The sequence below is a fragment of the Balaenoptera ricei genome, chromosome 7 (assembly GCF_028023285.1).
Source record: "Balaenoptera ricei isolate mBalRic1 chromosome 7, mBalRic1.hap2, whole genome shotgun sequence".
Taxonomy (NCBI): Eukaryota; Metazoa; Chordata; class Mammalia; order Artiodactyla; family Balaenopteridae; genus Balaenoptera; species Balaenoptera ricei.
This window is the reverse complement of record NC_082645.1, coordinates 30,135,605-30,152,219: the sequence shown is the minus strand read 5'-3', so window position 1 is coordinate 30,152,219 and position 16,615 is coordinate 30,135,605. Positions and strand designations below refer to the sequence as shown.

The 16,615-nt window shown below is 40.7% G+C and overlaps 1 protein-coding gene across 1 annotated transcript in view; it reads left to right on the top strand.

Moving 5' to 3' along the window:
- Nucleotides 1-5,951: 5,951 nt before the first annotated feature.
- NXPH2 (neurexophilin 2) overlaps nt 5,952-16,615 on the top strand; it is a 100,730-nt gene continuing 90,066 nt past the window's right edge. The window contains exon 1 of the mRNA XM_059927122.1: nt 5,952-6,096. Coding sequence (XP_059783105.1) covers nt 6,046-6,096 — 51 coding nt within the window. The 5' untranslated portion in view covers nt 5,952-6,045. The remainder of the gene's footprint in view (nt 6,097-16,615) is intronic.

Below are 16,615 nucleotides of genomic sequence, written 5' to 3'. Positions count from 1 at the left end.
AATTCCTTCTGCAGAAAATTGGTGGTGGTTGGGAGGTGGTCAGGCTCTTACAAAAGTCAGTTCCTAGGGGGACAGGTTTTCATTCCCTGCTCTCCAGGGTCCAACCTTAAGCTTTCTACAGCTGTGCTCCCAGCCCACTTTCATGGACTTACACACAGAATGGCTAACCCAATATCCTGCTCAAAAATTTTTTAATTTAGCCTCAAATTGCCTGAAACTACCTTCAGCCTTTGAACTTACTGTTCCCATGAGCCATTAAATGGCTTTCTGTTGTAATTGCTCAACTTGTTTGAGTTGTGTTTGGGTATTTGCAACCAAAAGTCTCTTTTGACTGTGCTAGGCTTACTCTGGGGTAGGGTGGAGCTGTGGAGTGCCTACTGCCTGATTCACAATGATTACGAAAAGACAGCAAGGGAAAAACACATTTACAGAACGCTGTCTTAGCCAATCAAAGGAAAATTTTCCAGTTTGAGAATGCTTAGGGTCTTCCTAGAAGGAAGACAGAAATCTGGGATGAAAAGAGATTGGACTGAGGTCCCCCTTGCACTGACCCTGGAGTCTAGCCTTCTTCTGCCACAGTCTGGCTGTGTGACCTTGAGAACATCACTTTCCATCTCTGGGCCTCAGTTTTTTCATCTATAAGCTGAAAAGTTAAGCAAGATGTTCCAATTCTAACCTTCTATGGCTCTGTTCTCCTGCCTTCTTTCCATACAGGAAGCTACATCTGAAAGAGGTTAAATGATTTCCTAGTAATGACATCCATCATATTCAATGCACCAGTAGAAAAGGTGATTATTCAGTCAAATAATCATGCATATATGAACAATGCATGGGAACACACACAGAAAGATAGTGACAAGTTTGCAAAAGTCAGTCTGATTTGGTAGAGATGCTCTCTCCCACCTTGTCGGTCTTGAGTGATGCTCTCTTCACCCAGGCACCTTCTTATCACAGGACCTGCTGGGGCCCCCAGGCTGCCTCCCTTCCCCTCCCTCCAGCCTCTCCCCCTGGCTGCTGACAGTGGCTTCAGCCACCAGTACACTGCTGGCAGCATCTTCTGACATCCAAGGGAAGATGAAGAGAGAAGAGAGACAATTGAAGAGAGAGAGTTATGGCAAAACTCTGGTTTTGAGAGAGAGAGTTCTTCTCTCTGGTCAAGAGAGAGAGTTGTGGCAAAAAACAATTTCACTGTAGAAGAATTCTTTGATTTGTGTTTGAACTTGGAGCAACTGATATGTTTCTGTGATAAAACTTCATAAATCCCCCAATCGTGTCGAAACGGCTACAAAGAAAATGTCCAGTTCTCTCCTGAAAAGTTCTATAAAAACTAAGGATGTAAATAGGTTCTGATGATGTTCTGCTAAAGCCTGAGTGCATTCCAAATGTGGGGCCTATGATTCTGTAGGGGAGGGAGGGGGGGAGGGAGGGGGGAAGGAAGGGAGGGAAGGAGGGGGAGGGGGGAGGGGAGGAAGGGGGAGGGAGGGAGGGGGGAAAAAAGTTTCCGGTAGAGCAGTAGTTCTCAACCATGGCTGTATAGTGAAATCTCCGGGTGAAAAATACCAATGTTTGAGTCCACTTTTAAAGAGGTTAAAGTCCCCAGTGCCATCAGGATTGAGAGTCAATGTAACGCAGTATCATTTTAATAAAATAGCGACTCAAGAATATTCAATTACTCAACAAGAATGGCAACTCAAAAGGATTTTCGTTGTTAAGAATTGCTACCAAAAAGCCCACCAGCTTCTTATCACAGAGGTCTAAGAGGTCCAAAGGGTCCCTGAGAATTCCCTCTATCCTTGGGGTAAGCACTGCCATGTTCTTGAGTCCCCAATCCTCCTCCTCTGAGGCCTGCACAGCTCCTGTGAGCCCTGTGCCATGTAATTCTCCATATCTCTCACCCTTCTAAAATTATTAGCTGATCAATGCTTCAGGCTCAGTACAGTCAAACCTCTTTTCCTGATAATAAGATCGACTCAGGGGCTTTTAACAACCATAGATCATTCCTGTAACTCTTATTCGCTAAAGGTTCATTCATTCACTACATCACAACTTTTACAACTGCTGGCCAGTTGAAAAATACCTGAGGCAGAGTGATGAATTGGAAAGACAGTGCGCCGAGAAACTGAAGGCCTTGAATCAAACTTCAGATTTGCCCATGCCTCTCTCCAGATGACCTGATGCAAGTCACATAACATTTTGAGCTTCCATTTCCTTAAAGGTAAAGTGAGACATTTGGTTAAGGTCTAATATCCACCGCAGCTCTGAAATGTTATACTGCAGATGATGTTCTTATCCACGTTCTGGTAATGATGCTAATGAACAGTAAAGGGTGAGAAAGTAAGTGCAGAGGAGAAGCACAAGGGAAAAGCTAATGGTCCCGGTGAGCCACAAGTTGACAGCCTGGCTCTCAAAGCATCGACAATATTCCTATAAGTTACCTTTTTAAAAGGCTGCAGTGGAATCTTATGGCAGTAAAATTTGGTAGGTTCTACTTTCTGCTACTTTGTCTGTATGGAAAGACCATTTTCACTCCCCTCACACTGGGAAAACCACCCTTGCAAAATGAAAAGGCAATGATCTGATTCTCCAGTTGTTAAATTGCCTCTAAGAGGAAAAGGGATTATGTTAAAAAAAATTCCTCTAATATGCCAGGAAAGTTTTACAATATTCCAACCCCAAGTTCAGTTCCTTGTTCCTCTGTAGGAGCTCTTGCACCCACATCTCTCCATTCTTTTCTTTCCAGCAACCATGACCATCTCCTCATGCAGCTTCCTCCTTAAGACACTCCTGCCTGTTACCACTGCATATATCTTTATGCCACTTGATGTCTGACTTTTCTACTCCAAAAAGTTTGAAGACCAAACTTTGGTCTTATTTCCTGCAGACCAAGTTAAACTATTGATATTTAGCCTGGCATTCCCAGATCTCTACAGTCTAGCTTGTAACCTACTTTTTCTCTCCCTTTTTCTCAAAGCCAGTCTGATCCACTTGACTGTCCATCCCTCAGTTAAGTCACATGAAGTCCCTCCACTGGGCATTTGCTCGTGCTGTTCCTCCCACATGGAATAGCTTTCCCCATTTTATCCCACATAGACTAACCTTGGCCATTCTCAGAAACTGAGCCAGCTCACATTTTATCTCTGCCATGAAGCAGTCATGCTGGTTTACAATGATCTGTCCTTCCTCCAACTATACTAGGCAGCACTTAAACTTGAACTCCCCTGGATTGTCTGCCTTTTGTTTGTTGCATGTCTCCTGGTTAGACTGCCTGTTCGGAATGACAGAGTCCATGTACTTAATGCTTCTATCTTTCCCCCTTCTTTTCTCCCTCCCTTCCTCCTTCCCTCCTTCTTTTCTTCCTTCCTTCCACTTTCCCATAGTACTTACAGTAAAATTTGGGGGAATACACTAAATTAGCAGTAGTCGCCTTATAAATAAACACCGTAATACCAGACTTTAGTCAAGGGGGTCCTTGGTGCTTCTCTCTTCCACAGCCTGATCAACGGGACACACGTTCTCTTGTGTCCGTTAGCTCTTAGCTTGGAATCCAACACCTTTCAGCAAGTTCCATTGTGAGAATATTTAGTATTATTAGGACACATGTCCAAGTTTAGGTTCTAAAATTTTATGCATAAATTTCCCGAAAGGGTAGAAATGGTCTAAGAAATAGGAACGAATTTAAAGAAAAGAGTGAAATTCACTTATTCATTTCAATAGTGTGTTAAGTCATGCATTCCTCATTTAAAGAGCTAATGATAACAGAATCGGAAACTACTAAATCAAGAAGGGACCTCACCTTCTGGTTTTAGAGATGAGTCAGCTGGGGCTCCGTCAGAAACACTCAGTCTATATGAGGCACTGCCTCTTGCAATGCTGTTTGCCCTTCTTCCTCTTTAGCAGCTCCTCTCCAAAAAGGGGTTCTTCTAATGTCTGCCAAACTCGTTCCCTATTAATCACTTCCCAAAGATTGTCTGTAAATAAAATGCACAGACAAAGTTGGACAAGAAGATCAACCTACAGAGATCGCTCCCAATTTTTGAAATTATCTTATTTATGCTTCTAGGATAGAATAACTTTCTAGAAGTGAGCTCTAAGCCTAGGTAAAGAGAATTTTTGTGGAGGTGAAGGGTAGCTATAGGGAGGTGAGTTATATATTTAGATATGCAAATAATGATTTTGTTTGTTTTTGAGTCTGTTGCAAGGAAAAGGAAGAGTCTGAGGACAAACAGAAGTGGGTTCTTGCTGCTGCAGCCTTTGCCATGGGCCCTAGAATCCCCCAGTCAGGCTAGGTGAGGCGTTAGGAAGGATATACAACCCTCGCTTGCCTCTCTTCCTCCATACAGGGAATGGAGTTGTATTAGAGAGGTACCCCACCTGCAGCCTCAGGGACAACTTTTAAAGTCACATTGGGACCCCCAGAACACTCTGGAATGACCTCCCTCCCCATCTGCACAAAATCGACACAACCAGTGAAAGGAAGGGTGGGACCTTGCCCTACCCAGGTCAGTCCTCCTGCCCTTGGTCCTGCACCATTCAAAGACTTACCAACTCCCCTTTCATTTCTATTTGGGGGTAGAAGAGCAGTAAGAGGAGGAGATGGAAACGTTTTTCCCCTAAAATTCCAGCCCAAATTTCACTTTTTGTTGTTTTATTTTTTTTTATTAAAAATCTATCTCAATTCCACTCTCTTGCCTCAACGTGTTTTTCATTTGCAAGAGGATGCAGGAACTAGCCTTGCCTTGAGTGTTTTGAAGTAGCTGCCTAGAGACTCATCCCTGGAGAACTGATTTTACCTCTCTGGACCTTAGATTTCCCATCTGTTCAATAAAGAGGTTGATGGATGATGTCTAAATTCTCACCCGCTGTAAACGTGGGAGTACCTGAGCCCCACTGCCCCTTGACTTTTCCACTCGAGGGTCCAGCACAGAGATAGATAGTTAAAGGTTAAGGATCTCTCCAATGGAGAGTTGTTAACATGGGGTTGAGCGATCCCGGGCAGCAGGTTTCTGGCCTCGCCCAGCCGCGGCCTCAGAAATCTCTCTCTCCAAGATTTCCCAACTGGGAGGCTGCGGCAGGGTCTCCTCTCCTTATTCTTCTCCCCAGGCCCCTCGGGCGCAGCTCTATCCTCCTCCTGGACACCGAGCAGCCGATAGCATCCTCAAACCCGGGTAAGCCTGGACCCCTACAGCTACCTCGGTTTCTCAGAGCCCTGCCGCTACCCCTCCTCAAGGTCGCTCTAGGTCCCCACTACTTTCCACTTCCAGACATTCTTCCAGCCGCACCGGCCACACTTTGGACCCCCTGCGCCGGGCTCTGAGAGCCAGGGCTGCCGCGGAGCGGGGCGCTCTCCCGGGGCGTCCCGGGCTCCAGCACCCCTCCACACCACCCCCCCCCCCCCCGCCCCACGCCCCGCCTCAGGACCCTGCCGTCGCCTTCCCCTCGAACTCCCTGGGTGCTCTCCCGGCGCGCTCCTTCCTGCATCCACTCAGGGAGACCCCCCCACACACATCCCCGCTGCCACCTCCCCAGCAAAACAAGAGCTGGTCAGTGGGCAGGGCGCCCGGCCCAACCGGCCCTCTGCTGGGCGGGGGCGGAGAAGGCCCCGAGCCTCGCCGGGCTCCCGGGCGCGCTCAGCTCTGCCGGGATCCCGAGAGCGGCCTCGCGCGGGAACCCCGCACCAAGGCGCCGGAGCCGCAGCCTCCCGCCCGCGGGCGCCCGCCGCGCTCACCCCGACCCCGGGACGCGGGAGCCCCGGGCGCCGCTGGAACCCCGCGCAGCACGCCGGAGCTCGAGCGGCCCCCCCACGCTCCTCTTCCGGCCCCCTCCAAGGAGGGGCGCGCGGGGCCCCAGAAGCATCTCCCGCCCTCCCCCACCCCCTTCCCAGCCCGCCCACCGGACCCGCGCGGCGTGGCGCGGCGCTGCGCTCGGATTCCAGGAGGGAAGCGCCGCTCGGAGTCCCTGGCGTCCTCAGTCCTGCCCCGCGAAGTGGAGATGCACGAGAGGCAGGCGAGGGCGCGCAGCTCGTGAGACGCCGCGCCAGCCGGCACCATGCGCCTGCGGCCGCTGCCCCTCGTCGTGGTCCCCGGCTTGCTGCAGCTGGTGAGTGCCCGGCCCGCCGCGCGCCCCACGCCCCACGCCCCACGCCTCACGCGCCGGGGCCGCGTTTCGGCGGGAAAACCGCTCCGGCGGCCGTCTCGGAAGCAGAGCCTGGGGCTGCTTGGGACATGGGGTCGGGGGCGCAGGCAGTGGAGAGAGTTTAAGGTTGCCTTAGAGGTTGAAGGGAAAGAATCAGGGAATGGGGATCAGAGGGGAGCCTGAGGCGAGTGCGGTGCTTATGGAGGATTGGGACTAGAGGGCTGAGGTAAAGAAGGCAGAAAGGGGCAGGGAAGAAGGTGTGAGAGAAGGAAGAGGTCTATTGCGGAGCGGCCGAGGAGGGGATAAGGGTAGACGGACGCGATGAGGACGGGCTGAAAAGACCTGCCTCTAGCCCAGAGTTTGGGGGGCTTGGTGGGTTTTTTTCACGTGGTATTTTGCCCGGATGCCCGCAAACACTTCTAAACCACGGCATCGTGCATCCTCGTTCTCAGGGCCGGTTGGTGGCTCCTTGCTGGGGAAAAACTTAGGCAAAAGACCGATTTGGGAGGCAGACTGGATTTCTCTTCGTTTTCCGTCCGGCGCTGGGGGCTAGGATGGGGTTTTGTGCCCGCGGGGACGCAGGCTGTAACTTTCAAATCCACCTCCACACAGGAGCCCCCTCCCCGTCGTGTCTAAGCTCTAGGCGACTGTTCCAGTGGTGCCTCTCATCTCTCCTCGCTTTTCCCGCGTGGCGCCACCCTCTCCTTCCGAAATATACCTGTATGCTGTATGGCTTGCTAGTTAATTCTGTTTAAGGGAGATCCCAAGTAAGACCTTCAAGAAGACAACTTTTAAAGTAAAATTATAGAAGGGGATTGCTTTGGCGCAGTCCGCCTCTGTGATGGATTTCTCCTGCTCTCTTGGCACTTGTCTTAATACGGTGCTATCAAGAGGGCTTTCTCCAGAAGCCAAGGTTTCTTTGGTCTTCATATTTAAGACTTTACCCAGTTTAATCTGGCTGTTAAAACAGGGTTAAGGAACCCAAGCATGATGATTCTTCCTTTTTTCCTTCCTTCCTCCCTCTCTTCCTTTCTCTCCCCCCCCCCCCACTCTCTTATTTCCCTTTAGAGGGAAAGATCAAGTAACTTATTAAAGTTTCTCTGTGATACATATGATATTGCAGACGCAAAGATACTCTGCAAGTTTGAGGATAGAAGGAATTCTAAAATGTCTTAGTGAAGGGGAGAGAGCACGAAAGGGCCTGTCCATTCCTTTTCCACAGAGATTAGCTTCACCTGCACAGCGTTAAGAAATTCTTCAATGGCATCAAGAAGAAAATGCAGTGATGTTCCCAAATGTCCTTGAATGAGCTGGCGCATACTGCCTATATACAATATGGCATGTTAAAATAAATTTTACATCTAAGGCATTAAGCATGCCACGTATATGCCATAATAGTCTTCATTATCCCTTGCTTTTTGAAATGTTTGATCTGGAGTCCAATAAAAGGTGATTTAACAAAGCAGCATTTGTATGGTGTGTGTAAGTAAAACTGTAAAAATCTGGGGAAATCCGGTACTTAGGCAGGATCTTCAGAATATCTTCATGAATCTCTTAGTTCTTGCATTTAATTTTGCATTCAGTGATCATGAACTGTGTATCTGTTCCACTGTATTAGACTCTTAAAGATGAGGAGCTATATTGGGGGGGGGGGTGTTGGGAAAAGTTCTCCTATCAGTTTACTGTATTGGGAATGTTAGATTTTTTTTTTTTTTTTCACACCACCAGAGTCAATAGGGAATAAGAAATACATCTTGACAAGATTATATACCCTCCTTAAGAGCTAGATTCTAATATTACAGCGTGGCTTGATTTATCAGTTTTTAAGGAAGTGTATGTCAAATTCTAATCCATTTTTGGATTGTGCTTGGGTTGTAATGTTTTTTTCCTGGAGCACTTTATCATGGTAAGTGAGGTGGGGAGCTGCAGCTGTGTGATAAGCATACATTCCTTACACTGCCATCCTTTTGGACAATAAAAAGCTGTTTACATTCTCCACAATCTTAGAGCTGTTTCCAGCCTTATAACACAAGGGGGTTAGGATGTGAAAGGAAAACAGAGTGGCTGAGCAGGGTAGATCTAAATGAAAACACCCTCCAATCCCACCATTCGCCCCACCCCAGCAGGTATCCAAAAAAAAAAAAAAAAGTTATAATTTGGCCCTTTGGAGGGCTTATAGTTTTAGTCTACCTTTTCAGCTAATATTGAACTTCTTTGCTAAATCCCAATAGCAAGTGGATAAAATGCTTGAAAACTAATTTTTTCATTTTCTAGGAACCATGTGTACATAGTACATCTGCCCTTGGGGGGAGGGAGTGGAGACGAGGTTGGGTTATTGTTGGAACTGGATTTTACTTTTCCATTCCCACTGCCATCCTAAAATGCTAAATATTTTTAAATGAGTAGTGGATTCATTTGGGGATATTGAAATTTTAATTTTAAGAAAATTGCCTGATTCATATGAAAGCAGTCAGAGGGAGTTGGGCCCAAATAAGTCACGATCATATAATACTGTTACAATAACTAGAAGATTTTTACTTATTTGGGGGATATTTGTAAGTTTTAAGGAAACAATAAGCTGAATTGATAAATATTGCAGGTAAACTGTGAAGTATGTGTGTCTGTGATTTGTCCTTACCCAATTTTCCTGGCCTGTGTCTAGTGTTTTAACAGACAGGTTGCTATACCTAATTAATAAGATTACTAGGCATTTGCAGAAATAAGTATCAATCCTGAATGTATTATTTTTTTTTGAAATTCTTATTCAGCAACATATCTTTATAAAAATATTAATAGCACATTATTTCTTGTCTGCCATCTAATGAAGAAAAAATTAGCATTTGAATTTAATATTATAATGAGTGTTATTTTGTGATATGATACAAGGTAAAGACTTCCCCAGTTGACAGCTTCTTACAGATTTGCATGATTATTTGTAACTCGTAATAAGTGTGATTTTTGCCTCTAAGTAAAATGCAGATTGTAAAAAGATTAAATTTGAATTTAATGGATGATAAGCTTGAATTTAAGATAAAATTTAGTGGTGATTTTAAAAATTAGTTTGTTATACATTTCAACTTGTTTTTCTGTGATGTAATGATGAGTTTATCAAGTAAAATATAAATTAAAAAAGCGACGCACGTTAGCACATTTTTAGAATCCTATAAAATCAGAATACCTGTGATGCAAAGTTTTACAATTTTAAGTTCATCCTCATTAGATAGTATCATCCCACATGAACTTATTGAGGATATTTTTGTTTATCTTAACAAATTATTGATTTTAATATTTATTTAGTGTCATAGTCATAACATATATTTATTCCCAGTTCTGTATTTTCAAGAAGTGATAACTCATGACTGTCTTCCATTCAGAAATCACAATTTCCCTCATACAGTTTTGATCAATTAACATCAAAACAGTATTTCCCAGTAATAGTCGTCTGTTGCCTAGCTGACAATGCAGAGGAGAAGAAAATACCACCATATCATGGTTACGACTTAGAGTTGGCTGGGCTTTGAAATTGACTCCACATTAAAAGCATCATTATCTTAGACATTTTTAAAAATGAGAACTAGGATTAGACAATTAAGTCCTCTATTCCAGCCACTCACCTCCCAGTATAAATTGTGTTCCCTTGGCCTCTTTTAAGATTAGGTTGTGTAGTTCAGTTTTAAATGCCTTCCACATAGGAAACTGACTCCTCTTGGGAACTTATTTTATAGCTCAATAGATTTCCGAATGGCAAAGAAAAGCCTTGTTACTTTTTGTTCCGTAGTTTTTTTCTTAATTTTCTTTTTTTTATTGTTTCTGATTAGTGGTCAGAATGCTAAATAAGGCAGAAGGCTTTTCTGAAAAACTTTTATAGAGGTTTTACATTCTCAGCTTAAAATGTGTAGCTCTTGCAAATCGAATGAATTAAGAAATGTTGATTTTTACAACACACTGCCCACCTTTTATCTATTAAAGAGCTAATCAATACATTGTGAATGATTTCATTATTTAGTAGTAACAATCAGAGATGAATATAAGTGTGTCACAGGTTTGTGATTTTGTAAAAGCTCCAGGACTGTCTCCTACTGTTTACATATTCTGCGGTCTCTTTTACCTGAAGCTTTGCTGGGTAAGATTTGAAAAAAGAATTATAGCCACTCGCTCAAATACCTACAGTTAAGGCTGTGTCAGCATTTCTGTGAAGACTCATTTCTATCTTAGCCATAAGCGTTATTGCCGGTTAGAAGTTGGCATTTAATATCTTGATTTGGGAGTCAATTATTTTAAAGCTGCTTTAAAAAATTGGTCCAAATGATTTTGAGCACTCATCCATGTGAGTTTATTCTCTAGATATTCTTATAGTATGTGGAATGATGATTTAACAAACTAATTTCTATATCATTCTTGCACAGTGGTTATAATTTAAAATGTAGCATGTTTAAATTATTTTCAATAATCTCTTCCAAGTTAACCTATTTATTGAACCACTGTAAGATATTGTAACACTGTTTCATCACAAATAATTTTAATTGTGCCAAATTCAGATGCCTTAGTTGGTCTTTATTTACTAACAATTGTATGAGTCTTTATTTGCTAACAATCTATTTGAATTTTTTTATTACTTGTGATATGACCAATGGTATTGATGACAACTCTGTTCTTTATTTCAAAATCTTGCTCAATAAAAAAAGTATCTAAAGCAATTTACAGTATAGATTTTCATATTATAGAAAGAATTCTAAGATATGATTGATTGAAAACTTCCAATTTATGTTGTTTTTAGTTGATGAAGATCTAGATGAAAACCTTCAAATAACTGTTTGGTTCATTATGCTGTAAGATCAGTATATAATAAGGAATTCTGTTTCTTTATAGAACTACCATTAAAAATGAATATTTCATTATCTAAACCCAAAAGCTATAAGAAATATTTTTCCTAGCCAGATCATTCAAGAAGTTAAAATAGTTGTCTTTAAAATTGTCATTCTTGTAAATTTTGCTTTTCTTAGATTTATGAACCCACAGTAAGGAAACTGGGAAGTTTTACAAATTTAAACTACAATGATAATAATGCTCTCTTAGATTTGCATATACCTACCTGTTTTCAAGTTTCTTTCACACAGTTTATCACATTCTGTTCTCCCAAAAAATCTACAAGAAGGACATGTTAAAAGTTTCCATTTGTGTACTGTAAAGAACAATGCATTTGGAGTCAAAAGACGAGTTCTATCTCTAAATAAATTGCATATTCAACAAATATTTACTATTTTGTCCCTGACTTTACACTGAGACTGTAGCAGACATTGAGGACATAACAGTAAACAAAATGGAACTGCTATGAGAATATGAGTGTGTGTGTGTGTGTGTGTGTGTGTGTCTGTGCACACACGCGTGTCTGTGTGTCTTGGGCTGGTCATTTAACAACCTCAAATCCCTCATCTGTACAAGGACGTCATCAGTGATAAAGAGAATGAAAAATGATTTCTAACATCTCTTTCCTTTTTTTAATGTACAGTAACAGTGTTCCTGTATTTTTCTTTTTATGAATTATGTACATCTTTACTGTACAATTTAAAGTATGTCTTACCTACAAACATAATTGCTTTAAATATAAGTTTTACATGGAGTTTGTGCTGTTAACCATATCACAAATGGTACATATATTTAGAAATAGATTTAAAATACTACAAGACTGATTAATGTTATATCTTCTTATGGAAAAGGACAATTTAGTGAAACTAGGCAAAGGGAATTGACAAATACTTATTTAACACATATAATCAGCAAAATCAATAAAATTTAAATTAAAATGGTACAATAAGGGCTTTTCCCCCTCTATACCATTTTTAAATTGTAAACCACTAACATCTACTCATTTCTTTAATTTAAATAAAAAGTAAATTGGCTCTCAGTTAAATTCTAATTATTAAGATAAGCAGCATTACAGCTTAATACTGTACTTCAACCAGAAAACTAACATGTGACTTTTTGTACGCCTCATTAGAATCCAACCTATTTAAATCAGGAATACTTTTCACTAACTCCAAAGGTCTTGGGAGTTCTGATGTAAATGGTATGAAATTTTTAAAAGAAAACCAAGAAAGAACTGGCATGTGAGACCTATCAAAGATGGAAGAAATTGTTAATGGTTTTAACATCAGGGGACAAGTCAACTGAAACAGACTGACTAGTCCTGGGGTTCAGTCCAACTATATTTTAAACAACATGAATGTCTTTAAAAACGAAACGACTTTGTGATAGTGCCGGTTTGGGCCAAATAAAAGGATTCTCAGGTCATAAAAACACTTAAGTACATCTCTTTATTCAAGATTATGCAAGATTGTGATTTTCAAGCATTGCCATATATATTGACAGTTTTAAAATCTCATCAGTTTTACCTTATGTGGCATGTATATTTATTCACTCAAAACTGTAACTTAGGAAATAGTTGAGATTACTTGAAGGGAGAGACCACATATGTAATTTATATGGCTGTTAAAAGTCCATGATCTGCATGATATTTTGAATGGATAACGTATACAGTAAGAGAATAGGGACTCAAAAGAACCATTTAACACTTTGTAGCAATGATAACAATCATTTTTATCAATACAGTTTTGCATTTGGATAACCCAAACAGAAGACAGTTGGGATCAGTATAAGAAACATGGCTACAGAAATGAAAAGGGAGGTGAAGTTTTCAAAAGTGTGTTTTCCATAGTCATGAATTCACCTGCTGCTTCCATGTTGATGACTCCCAAATTTGTACCTCAATTCCTACCCTACTGCTCAGCCTCCAAAGCCATCTCTCCATAGCTCACTTTCTTTGCCTTGGATGTTTTACTGCCAACTCACACTCAACATGTCCACAGCCACACACCTCTTTCCTGAACAAGTAACCTTCCAACATTCATGGATTCAGATCTTGAAGTCACTACCTTGTCCCCCTTTTTAATGTCTGGTATCTTTGTGTTGGGACAAGTGACTTAGTATAAAGCATTACATGGTTTGTAAGATAATTTCATGTGTGTGATCTCATGGTTCATCTTCACGTCAGCTCTGGAAGGTAAACAGAGCAATAGTTATTGCATCCATTTTAAAAATGAACAAACAAAGGCATGGGAGATTTCCAAGATGGACTGTATAGCGACCACACAAAAGGCACAACTTGAATTGTCTGCCCAGTCCATCCCCAAGGTCACGGTAGCATCTGTTTGTAGCAGAAGGCTGTGAGGTCCATCACAGACCCCCAGAGTGAAGGGCCTGAGGGACGTTTCTAGGAAATGTTCTGTTCTGCTCAGTAGACATGCCGAGGCAGAAACCTCGACTCATTCATTTTAGGAATGTTGTACACAAATTTGTCATGAAGTCAAACAAGTTTAACAGAGTAAACAGATTTTTAGAGGCTGGCTCTTAATCGGGAGTCCTGTTTAGAATTTAGCCTCAGAGTTTAGTTTCCAGATGCTCCAGCGTTTACAGCTTTAGGGCTCAGTGGATGGCCTAGTGATGTAGTTCCAGTTAGGATCAGCAGAGGGTTTGAGAGTTCCTCTAATTCCTCAAGATCTCAACCTGTCCCACTTCAGATGGAAAAGGTGAACAAGAGGAGAGAGAAGGGCTTTAACTACTATGAAGGGCTACTTAATCTTGGTTTTTTAATGGATAGGTGGGAATATGAGAAGGAGCCGGTGGGGTGGGGGGAGGCATCTAGCAGGTGCTGACACCTACTAGACTCGCAGAACTTGCGAGCTTTCATAGAAGATTTTACTCTACCAGTAGCATTCTTGCTCTTGCCCTCTCTCCCTTTCTTACTTTTTATGAAAATATGTGTTTGATTACACAGGTGGTATAGCATAGTAAATGTTATTGGCTTTCCACCCAGATCCCTTTGGATCTCTTTTTTACCATTTCTGTGCGCCCTCCCCTTTTTTGGTTTCTGTTCTAACACTGGGCACCTATAACTCTCCTTCAGGATTTCCCTGGGGGTGTTGGATGCCCCTTGCCAGAAAGCACTCAGAGCCAGATTGCAGTTCCCTTCCTTCTGGGACAGCTCTTGACAAATGACTGACAGGTGCCAGAGTGTGAAAAGCCCAGCTCCCTTGCTCAGAGGTTTAAAGAATACATTGGAGTGTCCCTGTGAGAGCAGGTCAAAGCTCCCCTCAAGGGGACTTCGCTTGAGATCACGCACGTCCATGGCTTCCTCTTTCTTGTTCACTGACCCGCTGCCCTGCTTCCCCACCAGACTCCCCTGGACGCGCTTCACGATAAATCACTTGCACTCAAACACTTGTCTTGCTGTCTGTTTCTGGGGAACCCAACCTAAGGTGTCTGGTTAAATTTTCTTTAACATGCAGACATTTTTAAAGCAGCTATTCTTACCTCTGCCTGCTTTGTGCCATCTTATACTAAGAGATAATCACTATTAGTAGTTTAATGTGTCTCTTTCCAGAAATTACGGATATGTATGCTTTCATCATAATTATATCAACACAACATAACATCATATAACATGTATTTTTAATGCAATAATATACTGTGGCCATTTTTATACAATGTACAACTTATATTTTTGAGAATTCTTAGTATTTCATGGCATTGATGTGCCATAATGTATTTAATCAGTCTCTTATTAAGGAAAAGTTTGATTGTCTTGAATTTTTTCAGTACATTTGTGAGTATATTTATAAAATGAATTCCTAGGGGGGTGGTGGTGGGATGAATTGGGCGATTGGGATTGACATGTATACACTGATGTGTATAAAATGGATGACTAATAAGAAAATAAAGAAATAAAGAAATAAATAAACATTAAAAAAATAGAAAAAAATAATAAAAAATAAATAAAATGAATTCCTAGAATTGAAAATACTTGTCCAAGGCTGGAAATGTACAATATGAATTTTGATAAATATAAATTTTCTCCTTAATGACTATACCAAAATACAGTACCACTCACAGTGGATATGCATCCTATATCCCTATCTGGATAATGGGTTTTTTGTTTACTTTTTCAATCTATTAGAGGAAAACACCTCATTGTTTTTAAAATCTGTTTTATATTACTTATTAAGAAGGTGAAGTTTGTTCTTATATTTAATAACCTTTGAATTTATTTTGTGATTCTTTCCTTTTTAAATAATTTCCCATTTTTCAATTCTTTTTGTCTACATCTTTTAAACTTTTATAGTTTTTTTTTTTTGTATTGCTCTTGCACAATTGTTGTTTATTTTACTATTCCTGAATACTTTATACATTATGGAGTTGTTGTGGCTACCATTTCTAGGCCTGACATTTTTTAATTGATTTTTGCTGGAATTTAAAGAAAGCTACTTATTTTAGTATATTTATTGTATCAGTTCTATTTCTGAACTGGATTATTAGTTTTAATAATTTTTAATTTGATTCTCTTGAATTTTATGTATAGACAATCATATTACCTGTAAATAATCATATATTTAGCTCTTCCTATTGAACATTTATGTCTCTTAAATTAAAATTTAATCCCGTAGTGTACTGGGTAGAACCTTCAGAATATTATTGAATAACACTGTGAAAGTGGATATTTTTTTCATATTTCCAACTTCAGTGTAGACTTTACTAAATAGGATGTTTGCTTTAGTTTCTAATAAATAACCTATCAAGTTAAGAATATACTTTTATATTTCCTATATATTAAAATAAAATATGTGGCTCACAGAGGTTTATTTCAGATACGTTTTTAGCATCCCTCAAAATGATCATAGATTTTAAAAATGTTAACTTATTTATGTTTGTTATTTATGAGTAGGTTTCCTAATATTATGCTTTTTAAACAAAGTTAAATTATCTATATTTTAATACACAATATATGTGTTTTATGTTGTTAGTATTTTATTTAGGACTATGATGCCATATTCATAAGTAAAATATAGCAAAAGTGAAACATGTCAGGTTTCGATCAGGATTATTCTAGGATCATAATTAGAAAGACTTCTATTTTTTTTTCCCCTCAGTTGTGGGAGAAGTTAAAATAGTTGAGAATTGTTTTTCCCTTGGAAGTTTGTCGTGTTCTCATCCATTTGAACCTTTTTGTTTTAGGAGAGGAGATCTTTTACCAACATTTCATTTCCTTTATGGCTACTTATCCATCCAGGTTTTTTTTTTTTTTCAATGCTTATATGAATCCCTTTTACTAATTTTTAAAGAAAATTATGCATTTTTATGTGTCTTCAAATTTACTTAGAATAAAATTATAATACCATTACCTTAATTTTAAAAAATTTACTCCATACCTGTGATCTATGCTGTATTTTTCCCCAAGTTTGTATTAGTTGTTTTGGAATAGTAGCTAAGGCACTGCCATATTCTCTAAGTCTACCACTGTAAATAGAAGCTTTCTGGGGCAGATTCCATAGCTAATTGACTAAGTGGTCTAGGTTGAATGAAGCCTGGAATTAAGGGGTGAGCATTCAGGACCTCAGCCCTCTTTCTACTTTAGTGAAGGACATGTAGC